Consider the following 16889-nt stretch of genomic DNA (forward strand, 5'->3'; position numbering starts at 1 on the left):
CACACAAAAAGTTGCTACACGCATGTCACCACACAAACCTCATCTCACAAAAGTCGCTACATGCATGTCGCCACATGCAACTCAACACACACAACTTGACACATGAAACTCGCCCTAAAACACACACAAGTCTGGTATTATCCTTCAAAAATAAAAACCTGATTAATAAGCAGACAAACTACAAGAGCAACAAATGTACCATATAGGAAATACGGCAGCTGTCAGTCACATGACCTGTCTATTATGTGTATGTGTAATCTAATATATACTGCCAGGGGGGAGGGCTTCCTGTTGGCTGGGGATTTATCAGGCTGCCAATTTAGCTTACAAATGCTGAGGTAAAAATACTGACCAAATAACGTGTGAACGTGGTCTAATACAGGAGGAGATGACACACAGATATATACTATATACAGGAGAGATGACACACAGGTATATACTATATACAGGAGGAGATGACACACAGGTGTATATACTATATACAGGAGGAGATGACACACAGGTGTATATACTATATACAGGAGGAGATGACACACAGGTGTATATACTATATACAGGAGGAGATGACACACAGGTGTATATACTATATACAGGAGGAGATGACACACAGATATATACTATATACAGGAGAGATGACACACAGGTGTATATACTATATACAGGAGGAGATGACACACAGGTGTATATACTATATACAGGAGGAGATGACACACAGGTATATACTATATACAGGAGGAGGTGACATACAGGTACATACTATATACAGTCATGGACAAAAATTTTGAGAATGAGACAAATATTCGTTTTTCCAAAGTCTACTGCTTCATTTTTTCTAATGGCAATTTGCATATACTCCTGAATGTCAGAGTGATCAGCTTAACAGCAATTACTGTACTTGCAAAGTCAATATTTGCCCAGAAAATGAACTTTAACCCCCAAAACACATTTCAACATCATTGCAGTCCTGCCTTAAAAGGAGCAGCTAACATCATTTTAGTGATTGATCCATTAACACAGGTGTGGGTGTTGATGAGGACAGGGCTGGCGATCAATCAGTCATGATTAAGTAAGAATGACATCACTGGACACTTTAAAAGGAGGCTGGTGCTTGGTATCATTGTTTCTCTTCAGTTAACCATGGTTATCTCTAAAGAAACACGTGCAGCCATCATTGCACTGCACAAAAACGGCCTAATAGGGAAGAGTATTGCAGCTACAACAGTAAACAATCTATTGCATCATCAAGAACTTCAAGGAGAGAGCTTCCATTGTTGTCAAAAAAAGAAAGACCAGCAAGTGCCAGGACCGTATCTTAAAACTGTTTCAGCTGCGGGATCGGACTACCAGCAGTGCCGAGCTTGCTCAGGAATGGCAGCAGGCTGGTGTGAGTGCTTCTGCACGCACTGTGAGGCGGAGACTCTTTGAGCAAGGCCTGGTTTCAAGGAGGGCAGCAAAGAAGCCACTTCTCTCCAGAAAAAAACATCAGGGACCGACTGATATTCTGCAAAAGGTACAGGGAGTGGACTGCTGAGGACTGGGGCAAAGTCATTTTCTCTGATGAATCCCCTTTTCGATTGTTTGGGGCATCTGGAAAACAGCTTATTCGGAGAAGAAGAGGTGAGCGCTACCACCAGTCTTGTCTCATGCCAACTGTAAAGCATCCTGAAACCATTCATATGTGGGGTTGCTTCTCAGCCAAGGGAATCGGCTCACTCACAGTCTTGCCTAAAAACACAGCCATGAATAAAGAATGGTACCAGAATGTCCTCCAAGAGCAACTTCTCCCAACCGTCCAAGAGCAGTTTGGCGCCCAACAATGCCTTTTCTAGCATGATGGAGCACCTTGCCATAAAGCAAAGGTGGTAACTAAATGGCTCATGGAACAAAACATAGAGCTTTGGGGTCCATGGCCTGGAAACTCCCCAGATCTTAATCCCATTGAGAACTTGTGGTCAATCATCAAGAGACGGGTGGACAAACAAAAACCAACAAATTCTGGCAAAATTCAAGCATTGATTATGCAAGAATGGACTGCTATCAGTCAGGATTTGCTCCAGAAGTTGATTGAGAGCATTCCAGAGAGAATTGCAGAGGTCTTGAAGAAGAAGGGTCAACACTGCAAATATTGACTTGCTGCATTAACTCATTCTAACTGCCAATATAACCTATTGGTACTCATAATATGATTGCAATTATATTTCTGTATGTGATATAAACATCAGACAAACACTAATAAAATCCAGAGGGCAGCAGATCATGTGAAAATATAATTTTGGTGTCATTCTCAAAAATTTTGGCCATGACTGTACAGGGGCGATGACGCACAGGTATATACTATATACAGGAGGAGATGATACACAGGTATATACTATATACTGGAGGAGATGACACACAGGTATATACTATATACAGGAGCAGATGATACACAGGTATATACTATATACAGGAGGATATGACTTACAGGTACATACTATACACAGGAGGAGATGACATACAGGTATTTACTATATAAAAGAGGAGATGACACAAGTATATAGAGGAGGAGATGACATACAGCAGGTATATACTATATACAGGGGAGATGACATACAGGTATATACTATATACAGGTATATACTATATACAGGTATATACTATATACAGGAGATGACATACAGGTATATATAGGAGGAGATGACATACAGGTATACAGTATATACAGAAGAGATGACGTACATGTATATAATATATACAATATACAGGAGGAGATGACACATAGCAGGTATATACTATTTACAGGGGAGATGACATACAGGTATATACTATATACAAGAGAAGACATACAGGTGTATACTATATATAAGGGAGATGACAAACATGTATATACTGAGGTGAAAATGAGGGTGTGAGGTGAAAATGAAAAGGTGTGAGTGCAAAATGAGAGGAGTGAGGGAAAATAGTGGAGAGATCAGAAAATGACAGATGTGAGGTCGAAATGACAAGTGTTAAGGGGGAATGAGAGGAGTGAGGGGGAAAATGAGAGGCATGATGGGAAAATAAGAGAAGTGAGGTGCTATAACTAACCACAGATATTTACTATGCCCTGGCAACGCCGGGCTCTTCAGCTAGTTGATTATAAAAGGCCAGTGTAAAAACCTACTATTGTTTGATTAGTTCATATTTTATAAAATGAGGATTTAACTACTGTACTATTCTTCTTAAACACTTCATAAATGACATGTTTAGTGATATAATACAAAAAAAATTGTTCCCTGTATAAATAGGTGGTAAAAATATTGGCTCTTTTCATCTCGTTTTTAACATATAATTAGGATGAGTCTATTTGGAAAATCACACTTGAGGATATGATCACCTTTTTTCTTTTGGCTTGTTCAATGAATTCAGGTTGAAAATGCTGAGCAAGTTGTGTTAGGATGATTAAGATGGATTTATTCTGGCACTTCAGGATTTATTTTTTGTGTTTCTTTATTGTTACATATAAATGTTGAGTTCAATACGTTGTAATTTGAAAAGAAAAAGGGAAGAAACTTGCACAAACAAAATCAGATAATTCAAGGCTTACAAAAAAAATACAAATTTGATAGGTCCCAAGTTGAATCCCTGTGCAAATATAAACAAGAACACAAGTAACACATGCATGTTTTCACAATTTTAAGACATACTTTTTTTCAGAATTGCGCATCAAAATTTTGAATTTGATTTCTCCAAAACAAAATATCAAGAAACATAGTCTTGTGACATATCAAATGAAAGCTGGTACCGTTCTGAGAACAATGATGCCTCTCCAACCTCTTTATCTTAATTCTAGCCCGAGATATGATAAAAAATGTAAAGCCATACCAGGCCAAAATCCGCACTTTTTCAAAACTTTAAAAATCTGTAAAAAATTAACTGATGAAGAAAAAAAATTCTAAACTTTTAATCTGTAATTAACTAAAGTTGTACTTCATAAAAACAAAAAATAAAAAAAATCTAAAGACGTCAGGTAAAAACAAATTCATATTTGGATCACTTGATATGGAATGACCCCTCCTCGGGTGTGGTGGGGTTGGGGGGGGTGGACCCACCTCCTCGGGACCCGCCTCCTCGGGTGTGGTGGGCTTTGGGGGAGGACCCGCCTCCTCGGGTGTGGTGGGCTTGGGAGGACCCGCCTCTTCGGGTGTGGTGGGCTTGGGGGGATGACCCTCCTCAGGTGTGGACGGCTTGGGGGGAGGACCCTCCTCGGGTGTGGACGGCTTGGGGGGGAGGACCCTCGGGTGTAATGGGTTTGGGGGGGAGGACCCTCCTCCTCGGGTGTGGTGGGCTTGGGGGGGAGGACCCTCCTCGGGTGTGGTGGGCTTGGGGGGGGGAGGACCCTCCTCGGGTGTGGTGGGCTTGGGGGGAGGACCCACCTCCTCGGGAGTGGTGGGCTTGGGGGGGAGGACCCTCCTCCTTGGGTGTGGTGGGCTTGTGGGGGGAAGGACCCACCTCCTCGGGACCCACCTCCTCGGGAGTGGTGGACTTGGGGGGAGGACCCACCTCCTTGGGTGTGGTGGGCTTGGGGGGGGAGGACCCACCTCCTCGGGTGTGGTGGGCTTGTGGGGGGAGGACCCACCTCCTCGGGACCCACCTCCTCGGGTGTGGTGGGCTTGGGGGGGAGGACCCACCTCGGGTGTGGTGGGCTTGTGGGGGGAAGACCCACCTCCTCAGGTGTGGTGGGCTTGGGGGGAGGACCCACCTCCTCAGGTGTGGTGGGCTTGGGGGGGAGGACCCACCTCCTCGGGTGTGGTGGGCTTGGGGGGGAGGACTCACCTCCTCGGGTGTGGTGGGCTTGGGGGGGAGGACTCACCTCCTCGGGTGTGGTGGGCTTGGGGGGGAGGACCCACCTCCTCGGGACCCACCTCCTCGGGTGTGGTGGGCTTGGGGGGGAGGACCCACCTCCTCGGGTGTGGTGGGCTTGGGGGGGGAGGACCCACCTCCTCGGGACCCACCTCCTCGGGTGTGGTGGGCTTGGGGGGGAGGACCCACCTCCTCAGGTGTGGTGGGCTTGGGGGGAGGACCCACCTCCTCAGGTGTGGTGGGCTTGGGGGGGAGGACCCACCTCCTCGGGTGTGGTGGGCTTGGGGGGGAGGACTCACCTCCTCGGGTGTGGTGGGCTTGGGGGGGAGGACTCACCTCCTCGGGTGTGGTGGGCTTGGGGGGGAGGACCCACCTCCTCGGGACCCACCTCCTCGGGTGTGGTGGGCTTGGGGGGGAGGACCCACCTCCTCGGGTGTGGTGGGCTTGGGGGGGGGAGGACCCACCTCCTCGGGACCCACCTCCTCGGGTGTGGTGGGCTTGGGGGGGAGGACCCACCTCCTCGGGTGTGGTGGGCTTGGGGGGGGAGGACCCACCTCCTCGGGACCCACCTCCTCGGGTGTGGTGGGCTTGGGGGGGGGGGCGGAGGACCCACCTCCTCGAGTGTGGTGGGCTTGTGGGGGGAGGACCCACCTCCTCGGGACCCACCTCCTCGGGTGTGGTGGGCTTGGGGGGGAGGACCCACCTCCTCGGGTGTGGTGGGCTTGTGGGGGGAGGACCCACCTCCTCAGGACCCACCCCCTCGGGTGTGGTGGGCTTGGGGGTGAGGACCCACCTCCTCGGGTGTGGTGGGCTTGTGGGGGAGGACCCACCTCCTCGGGTGTGGTGGGCTTGGGGGGGGAGGACCCACCTCCTCGGGTGTGGTGGGCTTGGGGGGGGAGGACCACCTCCTCGAGTGTGGTGGGCTTGGGGGGGGAAGACCCACCTCCTCGGGTGTGGTGGGCTTGGGGGGGGATCCACCTCCTCGGGTGTCGCGGCCCTGGGGGCCCTTGTTTGTTTGTTTGTTTTTTATCTCCATGATATTGTAACTGCAAACAGTGCAGGCAGCACCAATTCTTTTTTGTGGTAACTGAGAAAAGAGCCAGATTAAACATGTATATTATGGGACTGCAGTCCTGGTATATTTCTAATGTGCCCTTAATAGCTGCTCTTGATGGAGCTACATGCATAGACCATGTCAGCATAACAAGACGTTAAAAATGTGGTTAACCCTATAGTCTAAAAATCCCCAATAATTCATTTCTCCTGCCTTCCTTTTTGTGCCGCTGGACAGGTCCCTTGTCTCACTCCTTGCCTCATCTTCTGGCAGGGGCGGTGCATAACAGCTGCAGCTATAAAGTGGTCACAGGAGTGACCTTATATTGCTGCTGCAGCGATTACCCTTGCTCTCAAGCTACCCAATTAGTAATGTAATGTCCAGCAGCTTGCTAAGCTTGTGGTTGGTATCTTATTACAGTTACAGGTATTACAGGTATTACAGTTTATGCTATTGTCCAGAGTGTTGTACAGGGCCAACACTGATGCTTTATCTCTGGATACTATTGCTACTGTGTGCTGAAGGAGCCATTTTCTTGGTGTCTGGTATATAAGCAGTGCACACAAAGTTTCCAGCTGTCAGCCCTGTGCAGCATAAAAGACAATGATAAGCAGCCCATAATTGTGCTTACTGAAAAGATAAAACCTAGAGTTATAACCCTAAAGTTTATTGCATGCCGGCCCCTGATAAGAGGCGGCGCAGCAGCGACGACGTGCAAAGTAAAGGCGCTAGGGATTACTTTTTTATTTTTTTTTTAATTTATTTTTTTTATTTTTTACAGGTACCCATTTTAACCCCCAACTGAGGCCTCCTTTATTTCACTGGGAGCATATGCCTATATTTAGTATTTCTGGTGCCAAAGGCCGAATGGGTTCATGTAGTGAGATGTGAATAGTTTTTAAGATGGAGATCATGCTGGTGATCCAAACATGTCCTGTACACATGAAAAAGTCATGATCGCTACAGAGAAACAGCAACTGTTCTTAAAAGCTCTTTACACTCTTTTGCTTTAGTATTTTTGCAGAAAATGAGGTGCGATGCCCACCCGCCACGTTGTATCCCGATATCGAGGTGGCCACTATGCCAAGTAAATCCATCCGTTTACCTCTATCCCCATTCGATATGGTGTGCCAGAATCCCTAAGGGCATTGAACGTCATCACTAGCCCTGTTCTCAGGGCAGTCAGTCATAAGCCATGTAAGCGGGACAAGGAGTAGACAGCCGGACATTGCCCGGCGGTGTGTCCTCTGTGACGAGTGGGCGTTCAAGCTCATTTAGACCTAGCAAATTGGGATACGTGGGACACCCTTGGAGACCACAGGAACAGAACGATCAGTTAATGATGTGGTTAGGTTGGCAAAAAAGACTCCCAATAAATTCAGAGCGGAGGGTCACAGGTTCTTAATATTTCCTGTAGAGTAAGCAAGTAAGTAAGTAAACATACATAATGGGCTTTCTGAACTGAAAGAATGTCCAAAAGTAGGGTTATCCCAGACTGAACCCAAAGCCATGCTTGAAAAAGACCTTTATGGTCGAAACATTGCTCTGACATGGCTGAATAAATTTGTTTTTGGATTACTACACCTGGATGGAGCGCTGGTCCTTTACTATCTTTTGAACCCAAAGCCATTGAATCAACAGTGCCTTGCGAAAGTATTCGGCCCCTTGGAACTTTTCAACCTTTTCCCACATATCATGCTTAAAACATAAAGATACCAAATGTAAATTTCTGGTGAAGAATCAACAACAAGTGGAACACAATTGTGAAGTTAAACAAAATTTATTGGTTATTTAAAATTTTTCTGGAAGTTCAAAAACTGAAAAGTGGGGCGTGCGATATTATTCGGCCCCTTTACTTTCAGTGCAGCAAACTCACTCCAGAAGTTCATTGTGGATCTCTGAATGATCCAATGTTGTCCTAAATGCCTAATGATGATAAATATAATCCACCTGTGTGTAATGAAGTCTCCGTATAAATGCACCTGCTCTGTGATAGTCTCAGGGTTCTGTGTGAAGCACAGAGGGCATCATGAAGACCAAGGAACACAACAGGCAGGTGTTATACAGTTGTGGAGATGTTTAAAGCCGGATTTGGATACAAAATGATTTCCAAAACTTTAAACATCCCAAGGAGCACTGTGCAAGCGATCATATTGAAATGGAAGGAGTATCATACCACTGCAAATCTACCAAGACCCGGCCGTCCCTCTAAACTTTCATCTCAAACAAGGAGAAGACTGATCAGAGATGCAGCCAAGAGGCCCATGATCACTCTGGATGAACTGCAGAGATCTACAGCTGAGGTGGGACAGTCTGTCCATAGGACAACAATCAGTCGTACAATGCACAAATGTGGCCTTTATGGAAGAGTGGCAAGTAGAAAGCCATTTCTCAAAGATATCCATAAAAAGTGTTGTTTAAAGTTTGCAACAAGCCACCTGGGAGACACACCAAACATGTGGAAGAAAATGCTCTGGTCAGATAAAACTAAAATCGAACTTTTGCCAACAATGCCAAACGATGTGTTCGGCATAAAGGCAACACAGCTCATCACCCTGAACATACCATCCCCACTGTCAAACATGGTGGTGGCAGCATCATGGTTTGGGCCTGCTTTTCTTCAGCAGGGACAGGGAAGATGGTTAAAATTGATGGGAAGATGGATGGAGCCAAATACAGAACTATTCTTGAAGAAAACCTGTTGGAGTCTGCAAAAGACCTGAGACTGGGACGGAGATTTGTCTTCCAACAAGACAATGATCCCAAACATAAAGCAAAATCTACAATGGAATTTTTCACAAATAAACGTATCCAGGTATTAGAATGTCCAAGTCAAAGTCCAGACCTCAATCCAATTGAGATTCTGTGGAAAGAGCTGAAATCTGCTGTTCACAAACTATCTCCATCAAACCTCACTGAGATCGAGCTGTTTGCCAAGGAAGAATGGGCAAGAATTTCACTATCTCGATGTACAAAACCGATAGAGACATACCCCAAGCGACTTGCAGCTGCAATCGCAGCAAAAGGTGGCGCAACAAAGTATTAAGTTAAAGGGGCCGAATAATATTGCACACCCACTTTTCAGTTTTTGATTTTCCACAAAAATTTAAAATAACCAATAAATTTCATTCAACTTCACAATTGTGGTCCACTTGTTGTTGATTCTTCACGAAAAATTTACATTTGGTATCTTTGTTTGAAGCATGATATGTGGGAAAAGGTTGAAAAGTTCCAGGGGGCTGAATACCTTCGCAAGGAACTGTGTGTGTGTATCTATCTAATTCCCTGGCTTTGGGTTCAGTCTGGGATAAACTTAGTTTTGGACATTCTTTCAGTTCAGCGAGCCCATTATGTAACCGTTTATAGGAGCCTCTAAGAGACGCCTCGGGGTTTATACAGAGAGTGCAATAAATAATTCAGAGGGATAAACATCCTGAGTATATGGAGGCCGGCCGCCATACTTCATGCTAAACACGTCTAGTAAATTCCTTCCATTTACTCCTTCAGCTAGCAGCGGAAGTTTTGATTAAGTTGCTTGAGAACCTAAATGTTTATAAGATGCTCCCCGAGAGATCAGACTATAGGAGCTCTATCTGGAATACCGGAACAAAGAGAGGAACGGTATGAACCATGTTCTTTTTGAGCATGGGATGTTTGTTCTCTGGGTGCAGCCTGCAGTGTAAAGTATAGAGGTTTTCTTTCTGGTTGTCTTTATTGCTATTGTTGTTGTATTTTTTTTTATTGTATCTTATTTGTTGCTGCTGAAAATTTGTAATTCTTGCTTCCCAATTGTGCAGTGAACCTCCCCATGTAGACTTGGGCCATATTGATGCATTTCAAGACATTCATATCTCTTTGTAGCCTACAGCTTTTCCAAGTTTATGGTTTCATTAACTTAAAAGGAACCTGTCACATAAAAAAATAAAAAAATATTAACCTGCAGGTTAATGACATTCTGAAGCTGCCCGCTAACGAGTGGAAATGACCTTTTATTTTCCCCAGCAGCATTTGGGCTACAGTGTTGGAGGTACACGGTTATTTCTCTGTGCATGGTGTTCGGCCTTTGTAACTACGGCCCCTCACACCGCCGCACAGACGGACAGCAGCTTGGTATTAGTCACCACTCTATACACAGAGCGGTGACTGAGCTGGCGCTGCCCCGAGGCTGAAACCTGAACGCTGCTGAAAGGAATAAAGGTCATTTCCTCCTGGCAGTGGGGCTCTAACTGTAGGCCTCCGGCAGGTTCACAACGCTATCATTCTGCAGAATAGCCCTGTATCTGCAGGTTAATAGCGTTTTTTCACGTGACAGATTCCCTTTGAGTGTTTTTCCAACTTCCTCAGACATTAGGCCAAGAGAATGGAATTGTATCTGCTGCCTACCCGGCATCACCACTCCAGCGATGATGTCCCTGACTACCCACATGCAGGCAGACACAGTGATTTGCTGCAGCAGTCAATTGTGTAGTGGGGGATGTCATTGCTACAGGTCAGATCGACAGGCAGCAGCGGTGCTAATATGGCATCAGATCTATCTGGTAGATGATGGCTTTCATTATTTAATCGCAATGTCATTCTCTTGGCTTGATCTGTGAATTGGTCAGATAACCCCTTTTGGAATATAGTGGCTCCAGAGATTGTGCGGACCCCCCGACTAGTCACTAGGATGAGTGGACTGTGGAGCACTGCTGGCTAACGTGTTTTTCATCTCCTGGCCGCTCTCCTCTACGTCAATACACTGTCTATGGCCATTTGCCACCAGGTTTTTCCTACCCCATGTGAGAACAGCATGATGTAGGGCAGGGGTGTCAAACTGCATTCCTCAAGGGCTGCAAACAGGTCATGTTTTCAGGATTTCCTTGTACTGCACAGGTGATAATTTAATCACCTAAACACATAATGATTGCAGCACCTTGTGCAAAGCTAAGGAAATCTTGAAAACACGCATGGTTTGCGGCCCTCGAGGAATGCAGTTTGACACCCCTGATGTAGGGTCATACATTCTCATTCCAGCAATGTCACTTGCTTGATTTCCTGCTCACATTTTGACAAAATCACGGTTATATCTGCTGCAGATCTACCAATTGTCATAATGCGGAGTTCTGCTTCACCCCCCCACTGATTGGCAGATTTCTGCCTATGCACAGTGTACACTGAAAGCTGCCAATCGGTGATTGGTGGGGTTATACAGAGCTCTTGACTATGGAGGACTACCTGGCAGAAGGGTTACTAGTCTGCTAATGATGATCTATTGACAAAGCAGTGATTTTTACCAAAACTACAGCAAGTAAAATAGTAAGTGACACATCGCTGGAATCAGGCTCTCTGTCCCTATATTGGGCTGCCCTCAGAGTAATTGGCTAAAACCTGGTGACAAATTCTCTTTAATCCCTTTTATGTTTTAGTGAAAAGTAGGGTTCTCAGTTGGAAACCTGCTAACCACCCATAACTTGAGATCTCCAATTGAGAAAAATGATAGTGGCCCTTTTAGGTGTTTTTCCTCTCTGAAATTATGTAGATATTCCCATTCACCAGAGACACTGAACTTTCTGCTTTTGCCTCCTCTTAGGTGAAAAGCCCCATCAATGTAGCATCTGCTGGAGATCCTTCTCACTACGGGATTACCTGCTCAAACACATGGTGACCCACACCGGCGTCCGTGCTTTCCAGTGCTCCATCTGCTGCAAGCGCTTCACCCAGAAGAGCTCCCTGAACGTCCACATGCGCACACATCGACCCGAGCGCTTCCAGTGCTGCTTCTGCAATAAGTACTTTTCCCACCGCACTCTACTAGAGCGACACATCGCCACGCACACCGCCTGATCTGTGACCCTCAGCCACCCAGTTTCACTTTCAATGTTTAGGCCCATGGGGCTTCTGTTTCCCAATGAGTGGAATTTTTCTTTTTTAGCCAGGGGCCAATGTTGCGGAGAGCCAAGTTTTGTTCACGTTAATCATGTCCTGAAGCTATTGTTGTCCATGAGGTTAATCCAGAAGTTTGGTGAAATTTCAAAGCATTTAATCGCATGGAATCAAAAGGAGACTTCATCAAAAAAGACACAGTCCCACAAGCTGTACAATACAGCATCACGTAGAAGTCATATATGGGAACTTATGACAAGTGGTCTATATGCCAATAAACATGGAGAAACCTCATCCGGTCTGCTGGACCCGCATTCCAAGAAGAACATGTTCTACTGACCAGCAAACTTCTAGATATGAGCATTGAGGAATAACCGTTCCCTGCGGGAACATGAATTTGGCTGTTTTTTTTTTTTACACACTAGGGACCCATTCATTGGACAGTATTCTGTCAAGAGAATTGTCCTTAAATGGGTTCTCCAGAACCGTGGCTATAATGGTCCCCTGGAACTTGAGCGATGAGATAGGTTAGTACATGCTTGGGACATGCCTTGTCCCTACCATCTATTCCATGTGCTAGTGCATGGTCGGTCTCAGCCCAGGAGACTGTGTATTCTACTGCCATATGCTGCGGCATTGTAGGACTCCATGAAGGTTCTGGAGATGAAGGAAAAATGATGTCTTTGAAGAATGAGACGTCAGAATCCATTGACCAGAACATGGTTCCCATGGTTAGATCCATCTGACTTGGGAGTAGCTCCTCGTATTACATTTATCGAGGTTCTATCAGCAAGAAGGTTAACAATGTCTCGTAGTACACAAGGTTACTATTGGAGGGAAGAAGACCAGGGACAAGCATACTTTTTTTTTCTTTTCTAGTTTGTGCGTCTTGTATATAGCCTATTTAATCACCTTATATAATGTTTGTATTTATGACGATATGTGTGACTCTGTGTCAGCCGTGTGTTATACGTGTGTACGTACATGTGTATTATCCCGTCACCTGCTTTCATGGACGTTGCATCTATGAGATTTATATGAAACTTGTTGTGGCATGAACCTTAATATATATAATACATTTTTTTTTTTTTCTCTTTTAACTAAACTATCCTTAACACCAAAAAAAAAAAAAAAAAAAAAACAATCTTATTTCCCTGCCTTCTGGACCAGGAGGCAGTTTTAAAGGGAATGTGTCATCAGAAGGAAAGCTATTGTTCAAATTGAGTTTTTATTTTGACAATTTTTTTTTTATTTTTATTTTTTACAAATTTTCGGTCATGGTGTTTAATTTTCTATGTGACGATGGACCGATTTTAGCCAGTGCCAAATGAATGTTCCTTTCACGCCTATTTGTGTAGCTTGACCACTACCGCACAAAGGTAGGATGCCGATACCTTAACTCTAATGTGTAGACGCTAGTGCGAAAGGAATATTTAAAATGTGTGTATATAATCAGTTAGTCTACAGGTACCCGTGCTTAATGTAGCTGCTGTAAAGAGCATCTCTGGATGCCCTTCACAGTGGATGTCTCAGATCATTAAAAAATTAATAAAAAATCAAATGCTCCTGTTAAACTCCTGCCTTTTCAGGACTGCCTCCGGTGGTCCACCACCAGATATTTGGTTAAGGCCGGGGTCACACTTGTGAGTCCAATGCGAGAATCAATACTCAGCACTGCCTCCGGCACTCGGGGCCGGATCGATCAGCTGTGTGTATTTCTATGCAGCCACACACTCCGGTCCCGAATGCTGGCGGCAGTGCCGGGTGTTGATGTGCAAGTTTCTCGCATTGGACTCACAAGTGTGACCCCCCGCCTAATGGTGATGACACGCCATGCACATAGCTGATCGTTGCAGTCAGACAGAGGCCTTAGCAGTCTTGTGCTGTTCTTAAAAGAGCCACTGCAGAGGCCAGTGATTGGCTGCAGTGGTCACATGCTTGTACTGCACATTTTAACTGTAGGGAAGTAGGACTGTGGTGGGCCACCCAGACTGAGGTTTAACAAAGTGACTATTACTATTTTGTTTTTTTCTCTTTATACCTTCCTGGAAATCCTTTTTAACCCCTTAATGACCGCCAATACGTCTCTTTTTTACTGACCTGCTATATAAAAGAATAGCCTCCCCATACAGGTGACAACTTGGTGCGTCAGCCACCATCAGTGTTGTCACCGGCCAAATCTGTTTAACCCCTTAGATGCTGCTGTCAATAGTAACTAAATCATATAAATGGTTAACAGTGTGGGGACTTTTTTTTTATCCACAATGTCACCCTGAGATGTTGATCATGTGGTCCTGAGGTTTGCCATGGCAATTCGCAGCCAAATGGGGTCGTTAGTCTGCCGGCTTTAGCGGCCTGTTCAGAAGTTACCGACCTTTAAATGGTAAAAATATACTTTTTAATTCCTGTCATGCCACTTTGCATTAATTCCTGAAAATCACCTGAAGGGTTAATCAACTGCCTGACAGCAGTTTTCAATAAGTCAAGGGGTGCTGTTTTTAAACTGGTATCACTTTTGGGGAGGTTTTCCAATATATAGGTCCCCCCAAAATCACTTCAAACCTGGATAGCTCCCTAAAAATAATCTTTAGAAATACCCTGGTTTAGGGAAAGAGGGGAAAAAAAGAGACAAGTGCGGCGCTTCCTCTGAGCGTAATACGTTTTTACCAACAAGTTAAAAACATTTCTTTTATTTGTAGTTATGCTCACCTTCTATCGGTAAGAAATGCACGTTGAGATTCTCAAGGAATCAATTCTTTAGGCAACTCTTCTCCGTATGTTGTATAATCCGATAAGGTGTGCAGCTCACTTTGGAGAACTATGTGTTGATCCTGCTTCAGATCCACATAGGTGGCGATTTCAAAGGGAAAAAAACTCCAAGTAAATGTGGCGCTAAGCACCTACGGATTTTTTGAATGCATCCACTTCAAGTGAAAAATGTTAATACAAATTCATTTATTTTCTCAAAATAAAAAAATAAAATATATTTGTAAAATATTTTTAAAAATATTTTACAAATATATTTTATTTAAATAAATGAATTTGTATTAACATTTTTCACTTGAAGTGGATGCATTCAAAAAATCCGTAGGTGCTTAGCGCCACATTTACTTGGAGTTTTTTTCCCTTTGAAATCCATAAAAAGAATGCAATTTTCAAACGTTGAATGATTATCCCTTTAATCCAGATAGTCCTACCTTAGCAAAACATTAATAAATGACATTTCCCTCATGTCTGCTTTAAATCGGCACCAGTTGTAAAATGTTATTTTATTTTGTTAGCATTTTAGGAAATGGAAATTTACAAAATATATATATATTTTTTTTACATTTTTTTGTCAAATTTCTGATTTTTTTTTTTTTTTTTTTAAATAAATTAACACAAAACATATACACATAAATTTACCATTATCATAAAGTACAATGTGTCACGGAAAAAACAATCTCCAAATCAATGGGATATGTTGAAGCATTTTAGAGTTATTACCACATAAAATGACACTGGTCAGATTAAAATAGTTTGGCCTGGTCACTAAGGGGTTAACAAGAGTTTAGGAGAGACTGTCACCATATTCATATACAGAGAAAAAGGACAGTCAGCAAAGAAAGAAGATTTCAATATTTCAGTATCTGGCTTTAATTAGTAACAAAAAAAAAAGAATAAAATGATACATTCCCTTTTATAAGAAGTGCACTTTTTTATAGCAGGGTCTCTTGATGCTGTTACATTTATGCCAAATATGAATGAAATATTTCCCTGTAGGTATTAAGGTACCAAATGTTAATATGGGTTGTTTTTAGATTTGTTCCCCCCCCTTTTGGCTAGATCACCGTTCCTCTTGAAATTAAGGGTCATTTGTCACCCTGCTTCTGTAAGATGATGAACCACTGGAGGTGAAGTCTTGTTGAGCTCACGCTTGGAGAAAAAAAAATTCTCATGGGCCCCTCCTTGTGTGAACCGATTAGTAGGGCTGAGAGGGTTGGGACTCAATACATTAAGGTGGCAGTAAGCGTTTTCTTTGGTCAAGAGGACGGGCTGGCCTTCCCAGGTGTCATATCCCCCCCCCCCCCCCCCCGTAGTGGTAATGCTAAATGGCTGGCAGAGCATCCAATAGATGATGTGTTGCTCGTTGATGGAGTCGTTTCATGAAGTACGTAAGAAACTCTAAATTCCAGACCTGACTCCTAATGAACCAAGAGAGGCTTCTTTCCAATGAATCTCATGGTTCCCATTAAATGTATAGTTATATTTTTGTAATTTAACAAAAAAATGTATTAGCTATGAGATCTGGTTATGAGGAAATATGATCATCCGGGCCCAAAGAGTAATATTGGTAAAGGCAAACTAGCTCAAAGTTGTCCTCCCCGCCTCTCCAGCATTGAATCATTGATGCTCTTTTTCCCGCTCGATATGGATCTGGATGCCGATAATAATATTGGATAGCATTGTCTTGTATTTGAGGAACTGATCCCTAGTGAGTTTGACATTCAGTCCTCTGTATTCTTCTTTGGTACGTGTCCAGGTGACGGGTTCTCTGTAGCCTTACTGCATGCTGCACAACCTACTATGAACACGAATGCGACACTAGATCCATCGTTTTATGTTGCATTGTTTCGGAGAAAACCTACCTTTTTAAGAGGCCATGTACCTCGGTTGACTAGTCCAAGAGGGCAGTCCCTGGCAGCTTCTCCCCACTTTCCTTGAGGGACACGTCCCTCCCTGTGTATGCATGGACCCGGGTGGGAAGAAGTTTCCTCTTGGACTTATCACTTCATTGACCCTGGCTGGCTCTTAAGTGTTTTCTCTGAAATACTTCAAAGTAAAAAAAAAAAAAATACCTGGCTAAAATGGGAGCCAGTGTCTGATACATGCAGATGGTAGTTTGGGCAGCATGAATCTGCTGTTGGGTTCCCTTGTAGAGATTGTTGCCAGTGTCTTTCTAATTAGCAATAACCTGTGCTCATTGATGTTCGCAATATGGATGTGATCGGACAGGCGTTCATTGAAGCCGCTCCACCTGCACTGATTTACAGGGAGAAGATCCTCGAGTTGAACCAAAGTTTTAAGTTTACTTTTTGCTTGAAGTGGCTCCTGCATCATGCGCAGGTGGCTCTATTGTAAGGTGACGCACGGCCGCTCGCTGCACGGCAGCCAC

General features: G+C 44.2%; 1 protein-coding gene across 1 annotated transcript in view; it reads left to right on the forward strand.

Annotated features, from left to right (window-relative positions):
* Window positions 1-12609, forward strand: part of ZBTB45 (zinc finger and BTB domain containing 45) — a 35221-nt gene extending 22612 nt beyond the window's left edge. The window contains exon 3 of the mRNA XM_069742897.1: window positions 11442-12609. Coding sequence (XP_069598998.1) covers window positions 11442-11695 — 254 coding nt within the window. The 3' untranslated portion in view covers window positions 11696-12609. The remainder of the gene's footprint in view (window positions 1-11441) is intronic.
* Window positions 12610-16889: the final 4280 nt, after the last annotated feature.

The sequence above is a fragment of the Ranitomeya imitator genome, chromosome 10 (genome assembly GCF_032444005.1).
Source record: "Ranitomeya imitator isolate aRanImi1 chromosome 10, aRanImi1.pri, whole genome shotgun sequence".
Taxonomy (NCBI): Eukaryota; Metazoa; Chordata; class Amphibia; order Anura; family Dendrobatidae; genus Ranitomeya; species Ranitomeya imitator.